Source organism: Crinia signifera, chromosome 6, assembly GCF_055691185.1.
Source record: "Crinia signifera chromosome 6, ASM5569118v1, whole genome shotgun sequence".
Lineage (NCBI taxonomy): Eukaryota > Metazoa > Chordata > Amphibia > Anura > Myobatrachidae > Crinia > Crinia signifera.
Window position 1 is genome coordinate 270,612,466 of NC_139222.1, and position 21,407 is coordinate 270,633,872.

A 21,407-nucleotide genomic window follows, 5' to 3' on the forward strand; every position below is an offset into this window, starting at 1 on the left:
TTTTACTAAAAATGTATTTCAGGTCGTCCAGGTGGGAGTGCTAAATGAGGACCCGGACAGAAAGGTCCCTGGGAAGAGCGCTGGAAGTAAGTCCTGGAGTCCGCAGGCAGTAAGGGCCAGATGCACTAAGCTTCAAAAGTGATAAAATGAAGAGGGATAAACAGCCAGCCAATCAGCTGCTACCTGCCGTGTCACAGACTGTGTTTGAAGAAGGTCAGGCAGGAGCTGATTGGCTGGCTGTTTATCACTCCCCATTTTGATCACTTTTGAAGCTTAGTGCATCTGGCCCTAAAAGAGAAGACCCATACGGGACCCAGGCTGCATGCTGTGAGGCTCAGACCCAGAAGTTCAGCGCCGGAGCTGCATCGCAAAGGACAGCTGTTATCGGAAGACCTTTGCATTAATAATCGCGTATGTTAATGCATATGCCATTATTAACTATGCCTACCCGGTGAATCCCAGCGATGTGGGGCGGTGGGTGTTCGTGCATCCCAAACTCTGTTTAAAACTTGGGCCATTAGGATCCCACGAGGACATATACATAGCTGAGCAAAGATGGTTAAATTAAATAGACTGAGGTCTCAATTAGGTAACCTGTACTCAAGCATGGTTATCAAGTTTGGGAAGCTCTGGATTAGATCCCTTGGATGTTCCACTTGTGGGTATTACACATAGATTATTGTATTTACTGCTGTTCCCACACATAAATGATTTTGCTTCTGGCATGACTCGGATAGCCTTCACCCTCTATCTATAGCGAACATATGAGATGCACAGAAGGTGAAGAACGGACGTGGGAAAGGCTGCTAAAACCTATGGTGTTTTATAGCAAAGCATTGGATATATTTAACCTTGATGCTGATTGGTTGCTGCAGAACCTTCCCTGCTGGTCCACATCAAGCCTTGGAGACAGAAACAGTACCAACCAATCACCTTTTATTTTATAGGCTGTGTTTGAAAAATGACAGTTAGGAGACAAGTGGTTGGTACTTAATCTCTCTCCAAGCTTTGATGAAGTTCTAAGGTGGGGTGCGACATCATCATATTTAGCATTCATGCACCTATCGGTGTGTGTGCTTTTTGGTCTGTGGTGAAGCCCTCACTTGCCTGGTGACCAGCCTCAAGCCTCAGTGATGTACTGCATGAAAAGTGATAAAATGGAGAGTGATAAACCACCAGCCAATCATTGTAACTGCCATGTCACAGGCTGTGTTTGAAAAATGTCAGGTAGGAGCTGATTGGTTGGTGGTTTACCACCCTCCATTTGATCAATATTCAAGGCTTAGTAATTTTCTGGCTTGGTGTAGGGAACAGGAGAGATCCAGAAGGCCAGACAGTATGAGATCAGCAGAGGTTTCCTGAGAAAAGACGGGCGTCCTCTGTCACCAGAGGCATCAGGGTCTTATATCTGTACGTGCTGTTACTGCGCTGCTCCAGGCCGACTCCTGACTAACTGAGACAGGCAATGGGCTGGAACTTGAAGAACAAAAGGCTCAAATGCAGCCATATAACACAGAGGTTGTATACTGTACTCCTATGACAAATAGTATCCACCTGTAGGGCCTAACTCAGATGGATCGCTAATTTAAGAATGTGCAAATCGAGCGATTATCGAAAGGCTGCACATGCATACTGTACGCACCGCGAAACATAAAATGCGCATGGATTGTAAACACAATGTGGCCGGAGCTTGATTGACAGGAAGTCGTCGTTTTGGGGGGTGGAAAACTGACATTTTCTGGGTGCATCAGGAAAAACGCAGATGTACCCAGGCGTTCTCAGGCTGGATCTGTGATGTCAGCGCCAGACTCGATCAGCCGATCTCAGTCCCAGATTAGTGAAAGCCTCAGACGGCAAAGTCTCTTCAATGTTCCGGCATTTGTGTATAGATCTGCGAGTGGACAACGACCAGCGATAGCTCACAATTCATTCACAAACTTCCACGGGGCGTCTTCTCTTTCTGTCAGGGGGGTGACTATCTACTCGCAGTCACCTGCGACTTCTCCGATTAGTGATCCGTGCTGAATAAGGCCCGTACTCAGCTCATCCAGGGTGAAAGATTTTAGAAGGACAATTATCGCCTTTGGAAAACCACCAGCAATAATGAGCACCAAGCTCTGACTCTCCATGTACCATTATATGACCTGCTTAGAACCTAGAACAAGCAAACGCCATTGACCTGCACAGCATATGTGTGGCCGATTCAGACCTGCTTATAGAGCAGCGAATTCTGCCCCTCTGTCGATGATGGGGTCTATAATGAGCATGTGCAGACCCCCGATATGAGAGACTTCGGTGAGATTTTCACTCGCGGGGGGGCTCGCACAGTGATTGACAGCCAGGGGGCATAGAAATGCTGGGCGGGTCCCAGAGAACACAGGCATTCCCCCCACCTGCTCGGGAAGAGGGGATATGCGTTTGGCGGGGTGGCGTTTACCTGCTTGCTAGGCTCGGAATAAACACAGCCTAGCGAGCAGGGCTGAATTACCCCCTAGGTTTATTGTCCGCTCTGCATCTCTCATCCACACTCATTACTCGCTCCCACTTACACTTGCAGGATTTTTGTCAGGCAGCACCCACCTTATGGAATGCCCTTCCACACACATTCAGACTCTCCTCTAGCCTCCAAACTTTCAAGCGTTCCCTGAAAACTCACCTCTTCAGGCAAGCGTATCATACTCAGGAACCCCCACACAACCTCCAGTAGCATTAAATATCTAATTGCATCCCATCAGGACCATCTAGTAATCTGATGGGACTGCCATGCTATGGAAATATATCCTTATGTATCCCTCCTATTATCCCTATAGATTGTAAGCTTGCGAGCAGGGCCCTCCTACCTCCATGTCGGTTTCATTCTACCCAGTTTGTTTAATAACTGTTGTTTCCAACTGTAAAGCGCAACGGAATCTGCTGCACTATATAAGACGCTGTAACAGAATCTGCTGCACTATATAAGACGCTGTAACGGAATCTGCTGCGCTATATAAGACACTGTAACAGAATCTGCAGAGCTATATAAGACACTGTAACGGAATCTGCTGCGCTATATAAGACGCTGTAACGGAATCTGCTGCACTATATAAGACGCTGTAACGGAATCTGCTGCGCTATATAAGACACTGTGATGGAATCTGCTGCGCTATATAAGACACTAACGGAATCTGCTGCGCTATATAAGACACTGTAACGGAATCTGCTGTGCTATATAAGACACTAACGGAATCTGCTGCGCTAGATAAGACACTAACGGAATCCGCTGCGCTATAAAAGACACTGTAACGGAATCTGCTGCGCTATATAAGACACTGTAATGGAATCTGCTGCGCTATATAAGACACTGTAACGGAATCTGCTGCGCTATATAAGACACTGTAATGGAATCTGCTGCTCTATATAAGACACTGTAACGGAATCTGCTGCGCTATATAAGACACTGTAACGGAATCTGCTGCACTATAAAAGACACTGTAATGGACTCTGCTGCGCTATATAAGACACTGTAGCGCTATATAAGACACTGTAACGGAATCTGCTGCACTATATAAGACACCTCAACGGAATCTGCTGCTCTATATAAGACACTGTAACGGAATCTGCTGCGCTATATAAGACACTGTAACGGAATCTGCTGCGCTATATAAGACACTGTAATGGACTCTGCTGCGCTATATAACAACCTGTAACGGAATCTGCTGTGCTATATAAGACACTGTAACGGAATCTGCTGCACTATATAAGACACTGTAATGGACTCTGCTGCGCTATATAAGACACTGTAATGGACTCTGCTGCGCTATATAAGACACTGTAAATATATAAATAATTGTCCCAGTGAATGTGTATTAGATGCCCCGTTTAGATAAATAAACCAGAACGAAAAGGAAGAAATGGGAAGTGCTCCAGCTGGTACATCATCATTACACCATGTGTTCTGACATGAATCATAATATGTTATACAGTATATATATTGTGTCCTGCCCATCTGCCAACCACCCGTCCCAAGAGACAAACAAAAGCTGGTATGTGTGACATTATAGGTATGTGTGACGTTATAGCCTGTCAAAATGACGGTTTGGTCTCTATCTGCTCCTACCTCCAATCAGTTTTATGTGCCCAATGGAGCAGCACTGATAAAGCTCTGTTGGGTGCCATCTAGTGGCCATCGGTGAGCACAACACTTGAACCCCGTGTGGAGGTGAGGAGCAGCAATATCCTTTAATTATATAGGATTGTACAGATGCCCAAATATAGAACAAAGGCAAAAATTTGGGGCGTTCCCAGTTCATACTGCCTTTACAAATCATTCCACTTGCCTCTTCTGAGATTCCACAGCCTTAATGCATGTGCACTCGCCCTGTGTAAGCTCAGGCTAGACCATCCTACTACATTATAGTAGAGCTGGGCTGGTACTCCGGGAGGTGGGCTAATCGTGTCTAAGCACACCAGATACGGGTGCTGTAGATCCACCACCGTAGATATTTAATGATGTAGAGCAGAGTTTCCTCAAACACTGCAGTCCAGGTTTTGAGGCTACCACAACCCCCCCCCCCCTCCCCCGCCTAGTAGGTTTTAGTGGCTCCATACATGGAACCAAGTTCAACCACTGCTGACGGACGGCATGACCAAATCGCCTACAAGATATGGAAATGCACACCAGCCGACTCATGTTTCCAGTTTGCGCGCTAATCTTAAACTTAACTCTTAATCCGCAGTCAACCACAGTGACAAGAATGTTTGTCTGCGACGGAATTATTTTACATGCGTGGACTGACAGTGTAGCGTTACGTATATCTCGAGATGGCGAGGTATGTACATCCTATGTACAGTGTTTTTACATAGCGCTAACAGAGCAGAACAAATCTCTCTTTCCTCCAAACATAGGAGGCATCTGTTCAAATGAAACCTTCTAGGCCCCAAAACACGGCACGTTCCATGCAGACCTTACGCAATTCAGTGTTCTTTTATCAAATGCAATTTTATAAGGCAGAAATGAGCATGTTCTACGATCTATATTAATACACTATAGAAGGCATTATTAGGAACAGAACGGTCTATGTACTAATGCGATAAAGTGGACTAGATAAACTACCAGCCAATGCCACAGGAAAAATGACAGTCAGGAGCCAATTGGTTTATCTCCGTCCAAGTCTTAAGGGTCTAATCACTAAGACTTGTGGGAGATAAAGTACCGACCAATCAGCTCCTGTCATTTTTCTAACCCACCCTGTAACATGGCAGCTAGAAGCCGATTGGACGGTACTTTCTCTCCCCAAAGCTTAGTAACTTGACCCCTTAGTACGTAGAGCCCTAAGTAAAGAGATGTGAAAGGTACTGTACATACCCAAGTTATTGGCGGGGTATCGCTTGCGCAGCCGCTCAGTCAGTTTGGATACTTTGTTTTTAATCGCATCATTTCTGCTGATGAATCCGTTGTCCTGGAGATTCAGGTCGTAATCGGACGGGCACTGGGAAACGTCGTCATCCTCCTACAAGTAGAGCAATGCAAACCCCACAGTCAGACTGGCGATGGAATATGAATAGGTGCTTATGTCATGCCTTTATGTGAACTTTTTTTTTCCCATGCACTTGAGAATGTTGCATGATGGGGGATGACACTGGAAGTATTGCAGCCATGTGTAGCACTGGTGCGATCCGGTTGCATTCCTCATCCTAGATCGTGAAGTTGAAGGGTCTACAGCAGGGTTGGCCAAACCTTTCCTCAAGATCTACCAACGGTGCATGTTTTCCAGGCAACCTGTGGATCTATAGTAGGAATGAATGAAGCAGGTTATAAATTGTCACAGTTAGTAATGACTACAGCTGTGCACCAGCTAGGGAGTCTGGGAATTGTGACAGTTAGTAATGACAACAGCTGTGCACCAGCTAGGGAGTCTGGGAAATGTGGACCATTGGTAGATCTCGAGGATCGTTTTGGCCAACCCTGGCATAGCGTTACCACTGCTTTTGTTACGTTGTCCTCTGGTGCACAGCTGTAGTCATTACTAGCGGTCACATTTTCAAACCTGCTGCATTCATTCCTACTATAGATCCACAGGTTGCCTGACATACATGAACTGGTGGTAGATCTTGAGGACAGGTTAGGCCACCCCTGCGCTAGGCGGTTGGGTTCTTCTGGGATTCCGCTGGGTCTGGAGACTTCTTGAACTCCACATTGAAGAGGCTGCAACTCAATGCTGGTCAGTACTAGGCACACGCTAGTGCTACATATGGGAGCAACATCTCAAGATGCCCATCATGACACCTGTTCTGTGGTAAAGCCTGAAGAATAATGATCAGCCGGACATGCAGTAAGCAGGACAGGAGCGGCAATCGAAGCTGGATTATCAGCAGTGTTCCTTCCATCTGCCTGCACCTCACTGCCTGCACTCACCAGGGTCACCAGCTGTTGCTCCTTTCTCAAGCAGCATGGACAAAGAGAATACAATTAAGTACCAACAACTCCTTGGCCTCATGGCTCCACTGTGGGCATGGTTCATTAGATCGACATTAAAAAGGTCTTCGGTCAATAGATCCACCGCAGATGGTCAAAAGGTCAGCAGGAAAAAGGTAGATCATAAAAAAGGGTTGACCTGGATATGGTCGACATAAAAACACTTGGCATGCTGATCTTTTTGACCAATTCAAGCCAATGCATGTTGACCATTTGGGGTCTACCTATTGAGTGTGGACTTTTTTTTAATGTAGATCAACCGGATCCCATCCACTGTACTCCTGCTGTGCACGGTGGTGTCAAGGGGAGACTCTGGAGGAGAGGTTGCAGCACAGTTCAAAATTCAAACAGGGGAGCCACACCCACCGTCACCAACTACCATTCCAAACTGACTCGGTGGGTGTGGCTCCACTATTTGAACTCTGAACTGTGCAGCAGTCCCTCCTCTGGTGGTGTATGTTTACAGCCCTACCTGGGTCACTTCCAGGGTGAATATTCCCACGTTGTCATTAGAATATTAATTAGTACATCAGTCTGCAGTATAATGGGCAACAGATCAGGATACAACATGGCTCAGATATAATAGCCTGGCAGGTGCCCAAGACAGCAATCATCAACTGCATATGCCTACAAACCATGCATAAAGCAGCATGGTGGGGCGTAGTGGTGTGAACTACATGCGTGTCCCCTTCTCTCCATCCACGAAATGGGCCTAACTGTGCTGCATACAGTACATAGAATAGATCAGTCACATGGGAATGCCATGGACACGTAGCCTAACACGTCAGGCCTTATTTGGGGCGGACAGATGGAGATTGGACGTTTACTACCCAGGCTCCAGCTTGCAGGTAGGGCAGGGGCCAGTTGCTAAGGGAAATAGTGACCCCCTTTGCAACGCTGCTGAGAGGACAAAGCGGTGTCCGTAAAAAACTTTTTTTTCCCCAAGGGAAATGGCCATGCCCCCATCGGTACCCGGCCCCATGGCTGCTCTTGGTGGACCTGAAGGTAGTAAATCTGGCTGCTGTGGACTGGAATGGGATAATTGGATAGACAGCAACTATACTGTAGTGTTCATTCTAGCACCCTCTATCTGACAACCCAGGCAGTTCCTCTTCCCTGCCTGGGGTGTCGCTGTCTGCTGTGGTGTTTCCAGCACAGGTCTGGTTTGCATATCAGTGCTGATATACAGACCACACTGTGCTAGAAGCACCGTAGCAGACAGCGACACCCCAGGCAGGGAAGAGGAACTGCATGGGTTTTCAAATATGGTGGGTACTAGAATGAACACTACAACTAGGTCTATAAGCATTAGGTTGACACCACTAGGTCGACATGAAGGTCGACAGGTTCATTAGTTTGATATAAGCATTAGGTCGACATGAGGAAGGTCGACAGTCAAAATGTCGACATGGGGGTTTTCACTTTCTTTGTCCCGAATGTCGACATGGACGGTAAAGCATAGCACCGTGTCCCCTCACCATGCTTCGGTCACGGTGCCTCACTACACTCGGAACACTATTTTGTTCTCCCACCACGCCCTAGTGGATGGTAGGGCATGAAATACCGCCTGTCGGCACATGTCTGTTCCAAAAAAAACGTGAAAAACCCCATGTCGACATTTTGACTGTCGACTGAATGCTTTTGTCGACCTAATGACCCTGTCAACCTAACCCACTTCAACCTAACCCACGTCAACCTTCAGTCATGTCAGCCTTCCTGTATGTTGACCTAGTGGTGTCGACCTAATGCTTGTAGACCTAGTGACTGTATCCCTGTGGACTTCGGCACTTGCAGATGCTTTGCATCCAAACTGGAACCAGACCCCCAGCAGCCCCTTTAAATTGGGAATGCATTTAATAAAAATAAAAAAAAAGTGCAGGAAATCCGGTTTTGCTTTAAAGCAAATTGTTTACAATCTATTGACTGTAATCGCTAAAACCGCAGGCTACTATATTGGGCCCAAGGACTTAAGCTGGGTGCACCCTCGGACAATATGGCGGTTTCCCTAAGGACTAACACGATGTAACCATATGTCACGTCCACTACACGATCCGCCGTATATTCACAGGATTTATCATCAATAGATAAATGGACAATAACTATACAGCACCCAACTAAGGCACGATGCTCATGGAGAGCCTTCGCATGTACCCTGCTGGCTAGATACCAGGACATTCCCACTGCAGTACATTCATGACCAGTTGTGCCTTAAGCAGCACACAGCAATTAGTGCGATGTAACTCCGCGCAAGGGGTTGTTTGCACAACAACTTTTTTTATTTGCACCAGTTTCCACAAATCCCGTATTTATCTGACGAATGACACATGAATCATTACCTCCACCTCAAAAGCTTCTGTACCAGTCATCGCCCACTCTACAGACCGTGTTTGGACACAGACCTCAGACATAACATAAATATTATCTGTGTCATGCAACACAGGGGGGAAATAATTGTCATATTTAAAGATTCACCGCTACTAAGCGTGGGGACAGGTTTACACAATACAGTGCCAAGATATACACTGTAAGATTATAGAAAGGTTTTGCCATAAACTGCTCCAAGTGGATAAAATACCCAACCACCCACTTTCCTGGCCGGTGCTTAGTAATTGCCCATTGGATAAATATTTAATAATTCACCCACCTCAATGGCATCTTTAAATTCGTCATCAGGTTCTGCCTCCTCCGCTTCCTCCACACTTCCCGGAGAGAGATCCTGTAAATATATGCGCTTACTAAATATACACTTACTAAATATACAGTATGAACACATCTGCAGCGAACGCATGTGAAGAGAAAGTCGGCTTTTTTAAAAGTATACTTATTTTGCTGGTTATCCAAAATAATATTCTTTTCACATTTTTTGGGCAACACAGACCTGGACACATAACTGTATTTAACCGTACGAGAGATAGGACAATAAGGATGCAATCCAGGATGACGGCTGTCGATCCCACCCGACAGCGGTCTGATCGACTGCAGAACGAGAGGCGGGATTCAATGTCCCGCCTGCCGATCGACGCAAAGGGGGTGTGGCTGTGTAAACACAGTGGATTGGCGATCTGCGGCCAGGATCGCAAACAATCCACTGTCGTTATCGGCAGAATGGGCCCGATAGCTTCTAAAGTCGGGCCCGGTCTGCCGTGATCCCGCTTCAATGCTGTCGCTAAAGACAGCATTGAATAGGGCCACGCTGCAATTTCCCACATCGGAAATAGCGGTGGTAGATTGCATACCCCCAAAGGGTGGTATTCAATGTTGGTTGTTATTTCCAACAGGGTAAATTGCGGTCACCGCCTATTCAATGCTGCGGAGGATCTGTTTTGTCGGAAACGGCAGCAGATTGTCGAATTCACAGCCGTTTTTGAAAACACGTCCACTTTCCAACACTCGAAACAATGAATTTCGCTTGTCCAGTATATTTAGAGTGAGGAGAAAATGGCCCGGGATTCCGACTGGCGAGATGTTCCGACAGTCGGAATCCAGTATTGAATACCACCCTAAAAAGGATAAATTTACTAAAGTTTCTTAAAATGAAAACGGTTTGCAATGGACAACATCACCTATCAGATTCTATCACTTCCTGGGAAGCCACAAAGAAATGACAGACAGAATCTGATTGGTTGCTATGGGCAACTTGACCTTTTGAGCCAGTGGAGAAGTGGCCCATGGCAACCAATCAGCACTGAAGTAACATCTATAATTTGCATAATATAAGATTATACAGAGTAGCTGATTGGTTGCCATGGGCCACTTCAAATTCTACTTAGCACTCTAGAACACCATACTTGCCAACTGCCTGCTTTTGGTTTGACAGTCCCGGTTTTTGGGGACTGTCACACCATCCAAACCAGAGAGCAATGCAGAACAGCAGGTAAATAAATGCAATGGGTATGCGGATGGTATCTACTCACAGAGTGGGAGAGTCTGGGGGCAGCCCAGCATTAGGGATGGCCATCAACCATCAATGATTCGAAATCATTGATGGTTTATTGGGTACTTTTTTCCTAGCACGGTGCCACAGATTTTGATTGTATCCATCGGGTCGGATCGCATGCGATCGACGCCATCGACCCAATTTTTACATAGGAATCAATGTAAAATGGTCCCTGAGACCCGATTTTACATTGATTTCAATGTAAAAAGCCCCAAAACCCCCCATTTTAATACCAAACCCCCCTCATGTTTGAAATGCCCCCCGCCCCCATTGTTAACGCCACCCCGCTATTGACGCCAACCCGAAGCGTGGCGAGCGCAGCGAGCCCGCGAGGGGAGGTGGTGCGTGTCCTCCGACCTTTTCATACCCCCACTATCCACGTCGGCGTGGAGTTGATTTTATCGAGCCCGAAGCATGGCGAATGCAGCGAGGCCCGCGCATAACTTCAGAGGTATACGCGTCGCCACGCTTCGGGCTCAGTGGCTCGCTGCGCTCGCCACACTTTATAAAGTCAACTCCACGCCTCGCTGCGTTCGCCACGCTTCAGGCTCGATAAAATCAACTCCACGCCGACGTGGATAGTGGGGGTATGAAAAGGTCGTAGGACGCGTACCGCCGCCCCTCGCAGGCTCGCTGCGCTCGCCACGCTTCGGGTTGGCGTCAATAGCGGGGTGGCGTTAATAATGACGGGGGCATTAAACATACTTTACAACTATATTCAATGTGAAATGGGCTATATTGGCCCATTTCACATTGCCACCTATGTAAAATCGCGTTGATCGCATCACGGGCCATTATAATGGCCCGCGATCAACCCGATTTTCACTTTAACCCCTTCCTGACAGAGCTAGTTTTTGCGTTCCTGACAGAGCCATTTTTTTCAAATCTGACATGTCTCACTTAAGTGGGGATAACTTTTTTTTGCTTTTACTTATCCCAGTGATTTTGAGATTGTTTTTTCGTGACACATTGTACTTCAAATTAGTGGTAAATTTGGGTCGATACAGTCTGTGTTTTTTTGTGAAAAATACCAAAATGTCGTGAAAAAATGGAAAATTTAGCGATTTGCAAAATGTTAAATTTTCTGCTTGTGAGACAAATAATCATACCACTCAAAATAGTTAATAACTAACATAGACCATATGTCTACTTTATGTTTCCATCATTATTTCAACTTCCTTTTAATTTTTTTGGACACTAGGAGGCTTACAATATGAATAGCAAATTCTCAAATTTTCAAGAAAATTTCAAACACTGATTTTTTTAGGGACCAGTTCAGTTCTGATATGACTTTGAGGGACTTGTATGTGAGACACCCCCATAAATGATGCCATTTCAAAAACTGCACCCCTCACAGTATTCAAAACAGCATTTTGGAAGTTTGTTAACCCTTTAGGTGTTTCACAGGAATTAAAACAAAGTGTAGGTGAAATTTCAAAATTTCATTTTTTTTGCAGATTTGCAATTTTAATACATATTTCTAAGGAACACAGTACATTTTACTAGAGAAATGTGACTAAAAATTGATTCCCCCAATTCTTTTGTTTTCAAAAATATCCTATATGTGGCCCTAGTGTGCACGTTGACCAAACCACAGGCTTCATAATAGAAGGAGCACCTACTTGATTTTGGAGCCTCCTTTTTATGAGATTATTTTTTAGGCACCATGTAGGTTTCTAGGCACCATAAGATGCTAAAATTTAGGAACCCCCCCACAAGTTACCCCATTTTGCAAACTACACCCCTCAGGGAATTCATCTAGGGGTATAGTGTACATTTCAAACCCCCAGGGGTTTCACCAATTTTGATACAACTGGGCAGTGAAAATGAAAAATTACATTTTTTACACAAAAATGCAGTTCTGGCTCAAAATTTTTCATTTTCACAAGGAATGAAGGAGACAAAGCACCCCAAAATCTGTGCCCCAATTTCTCCCGAGTACCGCAATGCCTCACATGTGACCAAAAAATACCAGTTGGGTGCATGGCAGGACTCAGAAGGGAAGGAGTGATTTTTGGATTTTGCAGCTCAGATTCTGGTGGAATTTTGGTGGGTGCTATGTCGCATTAGCAAGACCTCCCAAGCACCAATACAGTGGAACCCCCCCACAAGTGACCCCATTTTGCAAACTACACCCCTCAGGGAATTCATCTAGGGGTATAGTGTACATTTCAAACCCCCAGGGGTTTCACCAATTTTGATACAAGTGGGCAGTGAAAATGAAAAATTACATTTTTTTACACAAAAATGCAGTTCTGGCTCAAAATTTTTCATTTTCAGAAGGTATGAAGGAGAAAAAGCACCCCAAAATCTGTGCCCCAATTTCTCCCGAGTACGGCAATGCCTCACATGTGAACAAAAAATACCAGTTGGGTGCATGGCAGGACTCAGAAGGGAAGGAGTGATTTTTGGATTTTGCAGCACAGATTTTGGTGGAATGAATGGTGGGTGCTATGTTGCACCAATACAGTGGAACCCCCCCACAAGTCACCCCATTTTGCAAAGTACACCCCTCAGGGAATTCATCTAGGGGTATAGTGTACATTTCAAACCCCCAGGGGTTTCACCAATTTTGATACAAGTGGGCAGTGAAAATGAAAAATTACATTTTTTTACACAAAAATGCAGTTCTGGCTCAAAATTTTTCATTTTCAGAAGGTATGAAGGAGAAAAAGCACCCCAAAATCTGTGCCCCAATTTCTCCCGAGTACGGCAATGCCTCACATGTGACCAAAAAATACCAGTTGGGTGCATGGCAGGACTCAGAAGGGAAGGAGTGATTTTTGGATTTTGCAGCTCAGATTCTGGTGGAATTTTGGTGGGTGCTATGTCGCATTAGCAAGACCCCCAAAGCACCAATACAGTGGAACCCCCCCACAAGTGACCCCATTTTGCAAACTACACCCCTCAGGGAATTCATCTAGGGGTATAGTGTACATTTCAAACCCCCAGGGGTTTCACCAATTTTGATACAAGTGGGCAGTGAACATGAAAAATTACATTTTTTTACACAAAAATGCAGTTCTGGCTCAAAATTTTTCATTTTCAGAAGGTATGAAGGAGAAAAAGCACCCCAAAATCTGTGCCCCAATTTCTCCCGAGTACGGCAATGCCTCACATGTGAACAAAAAATACCAGTTGGGTGCATGGCAGGACTCAGAAGGGAAGGAGTGATTTTTGGATTTTGCAGCTCAGATTCTGGTGGAATTTTGGTGGGTGCTATGTCGCATTAGCAAGACCCCCCAAGCACCAAGACAGTGGAACCCCCCCACAAGTGACCCCATTTTGCAAACTACACCCCTCAGGGAATTCATCTAGGGGTATAGTGTACATTTCAAACCCCCAGGGGTTTCACCAATTTTGATACAAGTGGGCAGTGAACATGAAAAATTACATTTTTTTACACAAAAATGCAGTTCTGGCTCAAAATTTTTCATTTTCAGAAGGTATGAAGGAGAAAAAGCACCCCAAAATCTGTGCCCCAATTTCTCCCGAGTACGGCAATGCCTCACATGTGACCAAAAAATACCAGTTGGGTGCATGGCAGGACTCAGAAGGGAAGGAGTGATTTTTGGATTTTGCAGCTCAGATTCTGGTGGAATTTTGGTGGGTGCTATGTCGCATTAGCAAGACCCCCCAAGCACCAAGACAGTGGAACCCCCCCACAAGTGACCCCATTTTGCAAACTACACCCCTCAGGGAATTCATCTAGGGGTATAGTGTACATTTCAAACCCCCAGGGGTTTCACCAATTTTGATACAAGTGGGCAGTGAACATGAAAAATTACATTTTTTTACACAAAAATGCAGTTCTGGCTCAAAATTTTTCATTTTCAGAAGGTATGAAGGAGAAAAAGCACCCCAAAATCTGTGCCCCAATTTCTCCCGAGTACGGCAATGCCTCACATGTGACCAAAAAATACCATTTGGGTGCATGGCAGGACTCAGAAGGGAAGGAGTGATTTTTGGATTTTGCAGCTCAGATTCTGGTGGAATTTTGGTGGGTGCTATGTCGCATTAGCAAGACCCCCCAAGCACCAAGACAGTGGAACCCCCCCACAAGTGACCCCATTTTGCAAACTACACCCCTCAGGGAATTCATCTAGGGGTATAGTGTACATTTCAAACCCCCAGGGGTTTCACCAATTTTGATACAAGTGGGCAGTGAACATGAAAAATTACATTTTTTTACACAAAAATGCAGTTCTGGCTCAAAATTTTTCATTTTCAGAAGGTATGAAGGAGAAAAAGCACCCCAAAATCTGTGCCCCAATTTCTCCCGAGTACGGCAATGCCTCACATGTGACCAAAAAATACCAGTTGGGTGCATGGCAGGACTCAGAAGGGAAGGAGTGATTTTTGGATTTTGCAGCACAGATTTTGGTGGAATGAATGGTGGGTGCTATGTTGCACCAATACAGTGGAACCCCCCCACAAGTCACCCCATTTTGCGAAGTACACCCCTCAGGGAATTCATCTAGGGGTATAGTGTACATTTCAAACCCCCAGGGGTTTCACCAATTTTGATACAAGTGGGCAGTGAAAATGAAAAATTACATTTTTTTACACAAAAATGCAGTTCTGGCTCAAAATTTTTCATTTTCAGAAGGAATGAAGGAGACAAAGCACCCCAAAATCTGTGCCCCAATTTCTCCCGAGTACGGCAATGCCTCATGTGTGACCAAAAAGTGGCAGGACTCAGAAGGGAAGGAGTGATATTTGGAGTTTGCAGCACAAATTCTGGTGGAATGATGGTGGGTGCTATGTCGCATTAGCAAGACCCCCAAAGCACCAATACAGTGGAACCCCCCCACAAGTGACCCCATTTTGCAAACTACACCCCTCAGGGAATTCATCTAGGGGTATAGTGTACATTTCAAACCCCCAGGGGTTTCACCAATTTTGATAAAACTGGGCAGTGAACATGAAAAATTACATTTTTTTACACAAAAATGCAGTTCTGGCTCAAAATTTTTCATTTTCACAAGGAATGAAGGAGAAAAAGCACCCCAAAATCTGTGCCCCAATATCTCCCAAGTACGGCAATGCCGCACATGTGACCAAAAAATACCAGTTGGGTGCATGGCAGGACTCAGAAGGGAAGGAGTGATTTTTGGATTTTGCGGCTCAGATTCTGGTGGAATGAATGGTGGGTGCTATGTGGCATTAGCAAGACCCCCGAAGCACGGTGAAATTATGAACCTAATATTCCATAGATGTGTGGTATATTTTAAAACACTCCTTTATACATAGGCCGGGTTTGTCGGGGCAAGTGTCACACTGGAAAATAGTTTGCTTTCTTATTCCCTTTTTATAGCAAACTTTGCACCTTTTTTGTGTCCTGCCCTTTTTTCCAGTGGAGGGGATTTCATCAGGAAAATGCTGCCCTGGTACAATACGGGGGCCAGTACTAGAAGTACTGGGGCCCTCTGCCTGCTGGTTCCCAAATATTAGGCCCTTTATGACTTCCTCTTGAAAGTGCATAAATGTCCCCCTCTGGCCGGTAGAACGGAATAGCACGTAAGCGTTATACAGTGCCATCTGGATGATATACACGGCCACCTTCTTGTACCAGATTTTTGTTTTCCGCAGGGCACTGTACGGCTTCAGTACCTGATCTGAAAGATCCACTCCGCCCATGTACCTATTGTAATCCAGGATACAATAAGGTTTTGAGGTGTGGGTACTGGTACCTCGTACAGGGACGGAGGTGGTACTGTCTCCGTGAATTGTTGTCAGTATAAGGACATCCCTCTTGTCCTTATATTTGACCAACAACATATTTTCGTTGCATATTCCCCTGCTTTCACCCCTTCTCATTACTTGGGCAATGTGCGTTTTTGGGAGGCCTCTTTGGTTCTTGCGCACAGTACCGCAAGCTGCTGTACCTCTTGAACCAAGGGCCTTAAACAGGGGGATGCTAGTGTAAAAGTTATCCACATAGAGGTGATAACCTTTATCCAGGAAGGGGTGCACTAAATCCCAGACAATTTTCCCACTAACACCTACGAGGGAGGGGGGGCATTCTGGCGGTTCAATTCTTGAATCCTTCCCTTCATAAACCCTAAACCTGTGGGTGTACCCTGAGGTGCTTTCACACAGTTTATACATTTTTATGCCATACCTTGCCCTCTTACTGGGAAGGTACTGGCGGAATTTAACCCTTCCTTTAAAATGTATAAGGGACTCGTCGATACAAATAAATTTTTCAGGGATGTACACCTCTTCAAATTTGGCACTGAAATGATCAATGACCGGCCTGACTTTGAATAGCCGGTCAAAGGTGGGATCATCTCTGGGTGGGCACTGTGCATTATCGGTGTAATGTATAAATTTAAGAATTGTCTCAAATCGAGTCCGGGTCATGGCCATACGGTAAAATGGAGTACTGTACAGAACATCTGTACTCCAATATTGCCTAATTTCTGGCTTTTTTACTATGCCCATATGAAACACCAGACCCCAAAACGTCATCATCTCTACTGCATCTACAGGGGTCCACCTAGCAAATGATGACGTGGGGTTTTGAGCAATAAACTGCTGGGCATATAAATTAGTTTGGTCCACCATTAAATTTATAAAATCATCAGAGAAAAATAATTTGAAAAAGTCAATTTCTCTGAGACCTGTGGAATCAAATTGGATTCCTGGCATGGCCAAAAACTCAGGAACCTGGGGCTCAAAATTGTCTGGTGGTGGGGTCCATACGAGATCAATTGTTGGGGGGGGGGGGGTCTCAGCTGCTCTACGGGGGCGTCTTTGAGGGGGTCCCTCATCACCAGAGGAGGAAGAGGAGCTTAAGACGAATCCTTCAAATTCCCCGCTTGCATCACTGGCTGTGTCAGAGTCAGAGGCAAGCATGGCATATGCCTCCTCCACTGAATACATTCTCCTGGATGACTGGGAGGACATTTGGGAGGACATTTGGGATGCCATTTTTATTTTTGTGTTACTGGTAGTGAAATGTTTCAACACGTGTATAGTGTAGGGGGGGGTACAAACTTTATTTCAACCCGGGGGGTATGTAGTGTGTAGTGTGTATGTAGTGCAGAAAAAAAAAAAATACTTTATACCAATAAAAAAAAAAAAAAATGAAGGGGTTAAAAATAAAAAATTGAAGGGGTTAAAAATAAAAAATTGAAGGGCTTAAAAAAAAAAAAAAAAAGGTCCTGCGCCAAAAATTGAGCACAGATGTTGGTCAGTAACGTCCGTCACTGAACAGCGCTCAAAGGCAACAGGAATTTGATCAAAAAAAAAAAAAAAATAGATCAACCCTGTGCCGAAAAAGCTGATCAGTGATGTACGTCACTGATCGGCGCACAGTGGCCACAGGACACCCACAAAATCACAGTGTGTGTAAAAAAAATTTTTAAAAAAGACCCCACAGCACTCACAAAAAAAAAAAAGGTGATCAGTGATGCGACACTGATTACCAGTGAGTGACAGCAGGTGCACAACCTTTGGTGCAACTGACAGTGCAACTGGCAGCAACTGACAGGTATATATAAAAAAAAAAAACCTCTGCGCCCCCAAAAAGTTGCTGATCAGCACAGTTATACTGATCAGCGCAAAAGGGGGGGTAGCAGACACAGAATATACACTCTCTATCACTCTCTGTCACTATCTCTCTCTATCTCTCACTATCTCTCACTATCTATCACTCTAGGACACTGCAGCAGCAGCACTGACAGTTATATGTATAAAAAAAAACTGCACCCCCAAAAAGGGGGGGGTAGCAGACACAAAATATACACTCTCTATCACTCTCTGTCACTATCTCTCTCTATCTCTCTATCTCTCACTATCTATCACTATCTATCACTCTATGACACTGCAGCAGCAGCACTGACAGTTATATATATAAAATAAAACCCCTGCACCCCCAAAAAGGGGGGGTAGCAGACACAAATCTCTCTATCTCTCTACCTCTCACTATCTATCACTATCTATCACTGTATGACACTGCAGCAGCAGCACTGACAGTTATTTATATATAGAAAACCCCTGCACCCCCAAAAAGGGGGGGTAGCAGACACAAAATATAGCTCTCTCTGTCACTATCTCTCTATCTCTCTCTATCTCTCTCTATCTCTCTCTATCTCTCTCTATCTCTCTCTATCTCTCTATCACACTGCAGCAGCAGCAGGAAGTCACAAGAAGTCAGATCCAGGAAGCATCCAGCACGCTACAAGCAGTGAGCAGGTGATCAGGTAAGGTATTTGCAAGGATCAGGTAAGTATTAGCAAGGATCAGGTCGGTATTCACGGCAGACAGGCACGGTGACCGTTCTGCACGCTATTCCAGACCGGAATGGCGTCTGCAGCGCAGTCACCGTTAGTTTAAATGTCGCGCCTTGGCTGTGATTGGTCCGTGGGTCCCACGGACCAATCACAGCCTTGGGGGCAGGTGGGGTGAGGGTGGGGTGAGGTGTCATCGTCACCGATGACCCCCTCATGCCCCCTGACGCCCGGCGGTGATTGACACCTGTGTTACCGAGCGTCTGATTCGCTGGTAACACAGGAAAACGCTGTGAATGGCTGTTCACACTGAACAGCCAATCACAGCGATCGCCGACGGGGGGGCGGCATCGCAGCCCCCCCTGGGCATGCAGGGACATGTCTGCTGTCAGGGACAGCAGACATCGTCCCTCTGTCACTGCGTCTCGAGACGCAGTGACAGTTTAAAGTCATGACGTACATTTATGCCATGTGTCGGGAAGTACCTCCCGGCCATGACGTAAATGTACGTCAAATGTCGGGAAGGGGTTAAAAATAATTTAACATTAAAGTCTATGGAAAAATCGTGTTGATTGCGTCGTTCACATCGCGGCCCCTTATTATGGGCCGCGATGGACGCGATCAACGAGATTTTCTCTTTCACCGGCAAATGCTGGTGATTGACAGAAAATCGGGTCCATCGCGTTGATTGTATGCCTTAAGTACCTTAAAGTTAAGGCATACAATCAACCTATGACCATCGATAGGCAAGTTATTTTGTAATCGCACCCACCCATAAGCTGTCCCTCAAGTAGAAGGTGACTGGGTCAAAAACATGTGTTTGCTCCCATTAGCCAAACATGATATTGCAACAACATGGTCCTCGGGAGACATTTCCTGCTTGGAGATTTCATATGTTTGCCCCTGGCCAGTTGTATTGTACCAAGTCAATGCAGTGACAGCAAGTGAGAACTTGGCAACAAATAACAATTCATTGTAGAACACACACGCACACACACACACACACGCAAACACAATTAACAAGCAAGATTTTAATGCATGAAAAGAGCCTGCATAATGCATTGACTCCCAGATCACCAGTAACAATGTAATGATTTATTTTCCGATCGTACCCATTACCGTTCAATAAAACCCAATGTTTAACACTCTGGACAGGGAGACCGAGCCATTCGGCTGCCATTTAAATCTTCATTGAAGCCAGGACAAAGTGGTATCTCTTCTATTTAAGCCCATTCCTTTATAAAGTCACAGTGAGGTACTAAGTCATCATTCACGGATAAAAGGCTGGATCTTCCATTTCATTATCAAGTCTAGACTTTCATTTAATCTGCTCAAAAATACATCATCAGCAAAACAAAAAACTTGGCTGCATTGAGTAGGCAAGAGTTTTATAAGAAAGCTTTTTTTCTGGATGCTTTAAGAATGAACTATAAAAGCTAGGAAACACGGATTTATAGTCACTTAAACAGCTTATGTACGGTTACACTGCACTACATCAATTTCCTTCATGTTTCTGCTTCAGGGTTGTGAGAAATAAAAAGTTAAAAGTAGAAAAAGTTGTCAAAGAGGGGCTTTGACAACCTTGCAAGAACGAAAAAGGTTGACTGGAAGCAGCAAAGGAGTTTGGAATGAGCCGGCTAATTCATTAACAATGTTAAATAATTGTTTATGCACGATCATGAACATCTGCAGTCCATATGACAAAATGCAGCCATCTCTCTGTATTATGATCATGCCATTGACTTTAAAGTATAGAGCAATTTGCTGTTCCACTAAAAAAAACAAAAACCAATAACATAAGAAACAAAGGGAATGCCCCAAAAAGGATAATGACCAATCAGCTACCAGCATTACTGGATTAATAATCCATGTGGATGATTAAATCACAAAAACAGACATCATATGGACAAGCAGTACGGACAAGGGTGGCAGAAAAAGGTAAATTTTTATTATTTTAATCAATTTTGTAAGTATCTTAATTAATATTGTGGCAGGGACAGCACACCTTCACATGAAGATAATGTGGAGGATCCAGTCCAGGTTTTAAAGCAGCAGAAGGGAAACTGTTGTGATCGGGGTTGTGCTGATTAGCAGCACATGTGGCTTCCTGATATAAGGGTTTCCAGGGCAGAGTGTCATTGCTCCTGATGGTGTGATAGGCCGGGGTGTGAGCTACAGTAGAGCCTTCTGAAGAGTTTGTACTATGCTGTGACATCTATATGCTGCAATGCTTGCTTATGCCGATTACCTGGTAATCTGTGTACCGGCTACAAAATAAAGACCAAGGGCCGGATGCACTAAGCTTCAAAAGTGATAAAATGGTGAGTGATAAACAGCCAGCCAATCAGCTCTTACCTGTCATGTCACAGGCTGTGTTTGAAAAATGTCAGACAGGAGCTGATTGGCTGGTTATTTATCACTCTCCATTTTATCACTTTTGAATAGGGATGCCAATCCCGGAGCATTTTTTCAATCCCGGGAATCGGGATTGAAAAATGCTCAATCCCGGGATTCCGGGATTGGTATCCCTACTTGGGAGCTAGGTGCAGACAAGCACTATAGGCGCATCCACACGCCATTTTTGGGGAGGAAAATCACAGGGCATAAAATAAACCACCCCCCTCTCTCCCTCATTGCCTTACTTTTGAGAGGGGCAGGCGGCAGCAGAATGGAAGCAGGCTGCTGGTATGACGCGCCGGTATGTCACTGGACTGTGCAGCCGGGAGAAGTCGGGCGGCGAGCGGGTTCAGTACTGCGGCCTGCGCAGCGTGACCCATGG

At 45.1% G+C, this 21,407-nt stretch overlaps 1 protein-coding gene across 6 annotated transcripts in view; it reads right to left on the reverse strand.

Moving 5' to 3' along the window:
* ZFYVE27 (zinc finger FYVE-type containing 27) overlaps positions 1–21,407 on the reverse strand; it is a 201,705-nt gene that overhangs the window by 33,258 nt on the left and 147,040 nt on the right. For 4 of the 6 annotated variants that reach the window (XM_083149584.1, XM_083149586.1, XM_083149583.1 and 1 more), the window contains 3 exons: positions 9,099–9,170; positions 6,395–6,415; positions 5,345–5,489 (listed from right to left, as the gene is read on the reverse strand). In XM_083149584.1, the coding sequence (XP_083005710.1) occupies positions 5,345–5,489; positions 6,395–6,415; positions 9,099–9,170 (238 nt within the window). The remainder of the gene's footprint in view (positions 1–5,344; positions 5,490–6,394; positions 6,416–9,098; positions 9,171–21,407) is intronic. The other 2 variants (XM_083149587.1, XM_083149585.1) reach the window with 1 other exon arrangement.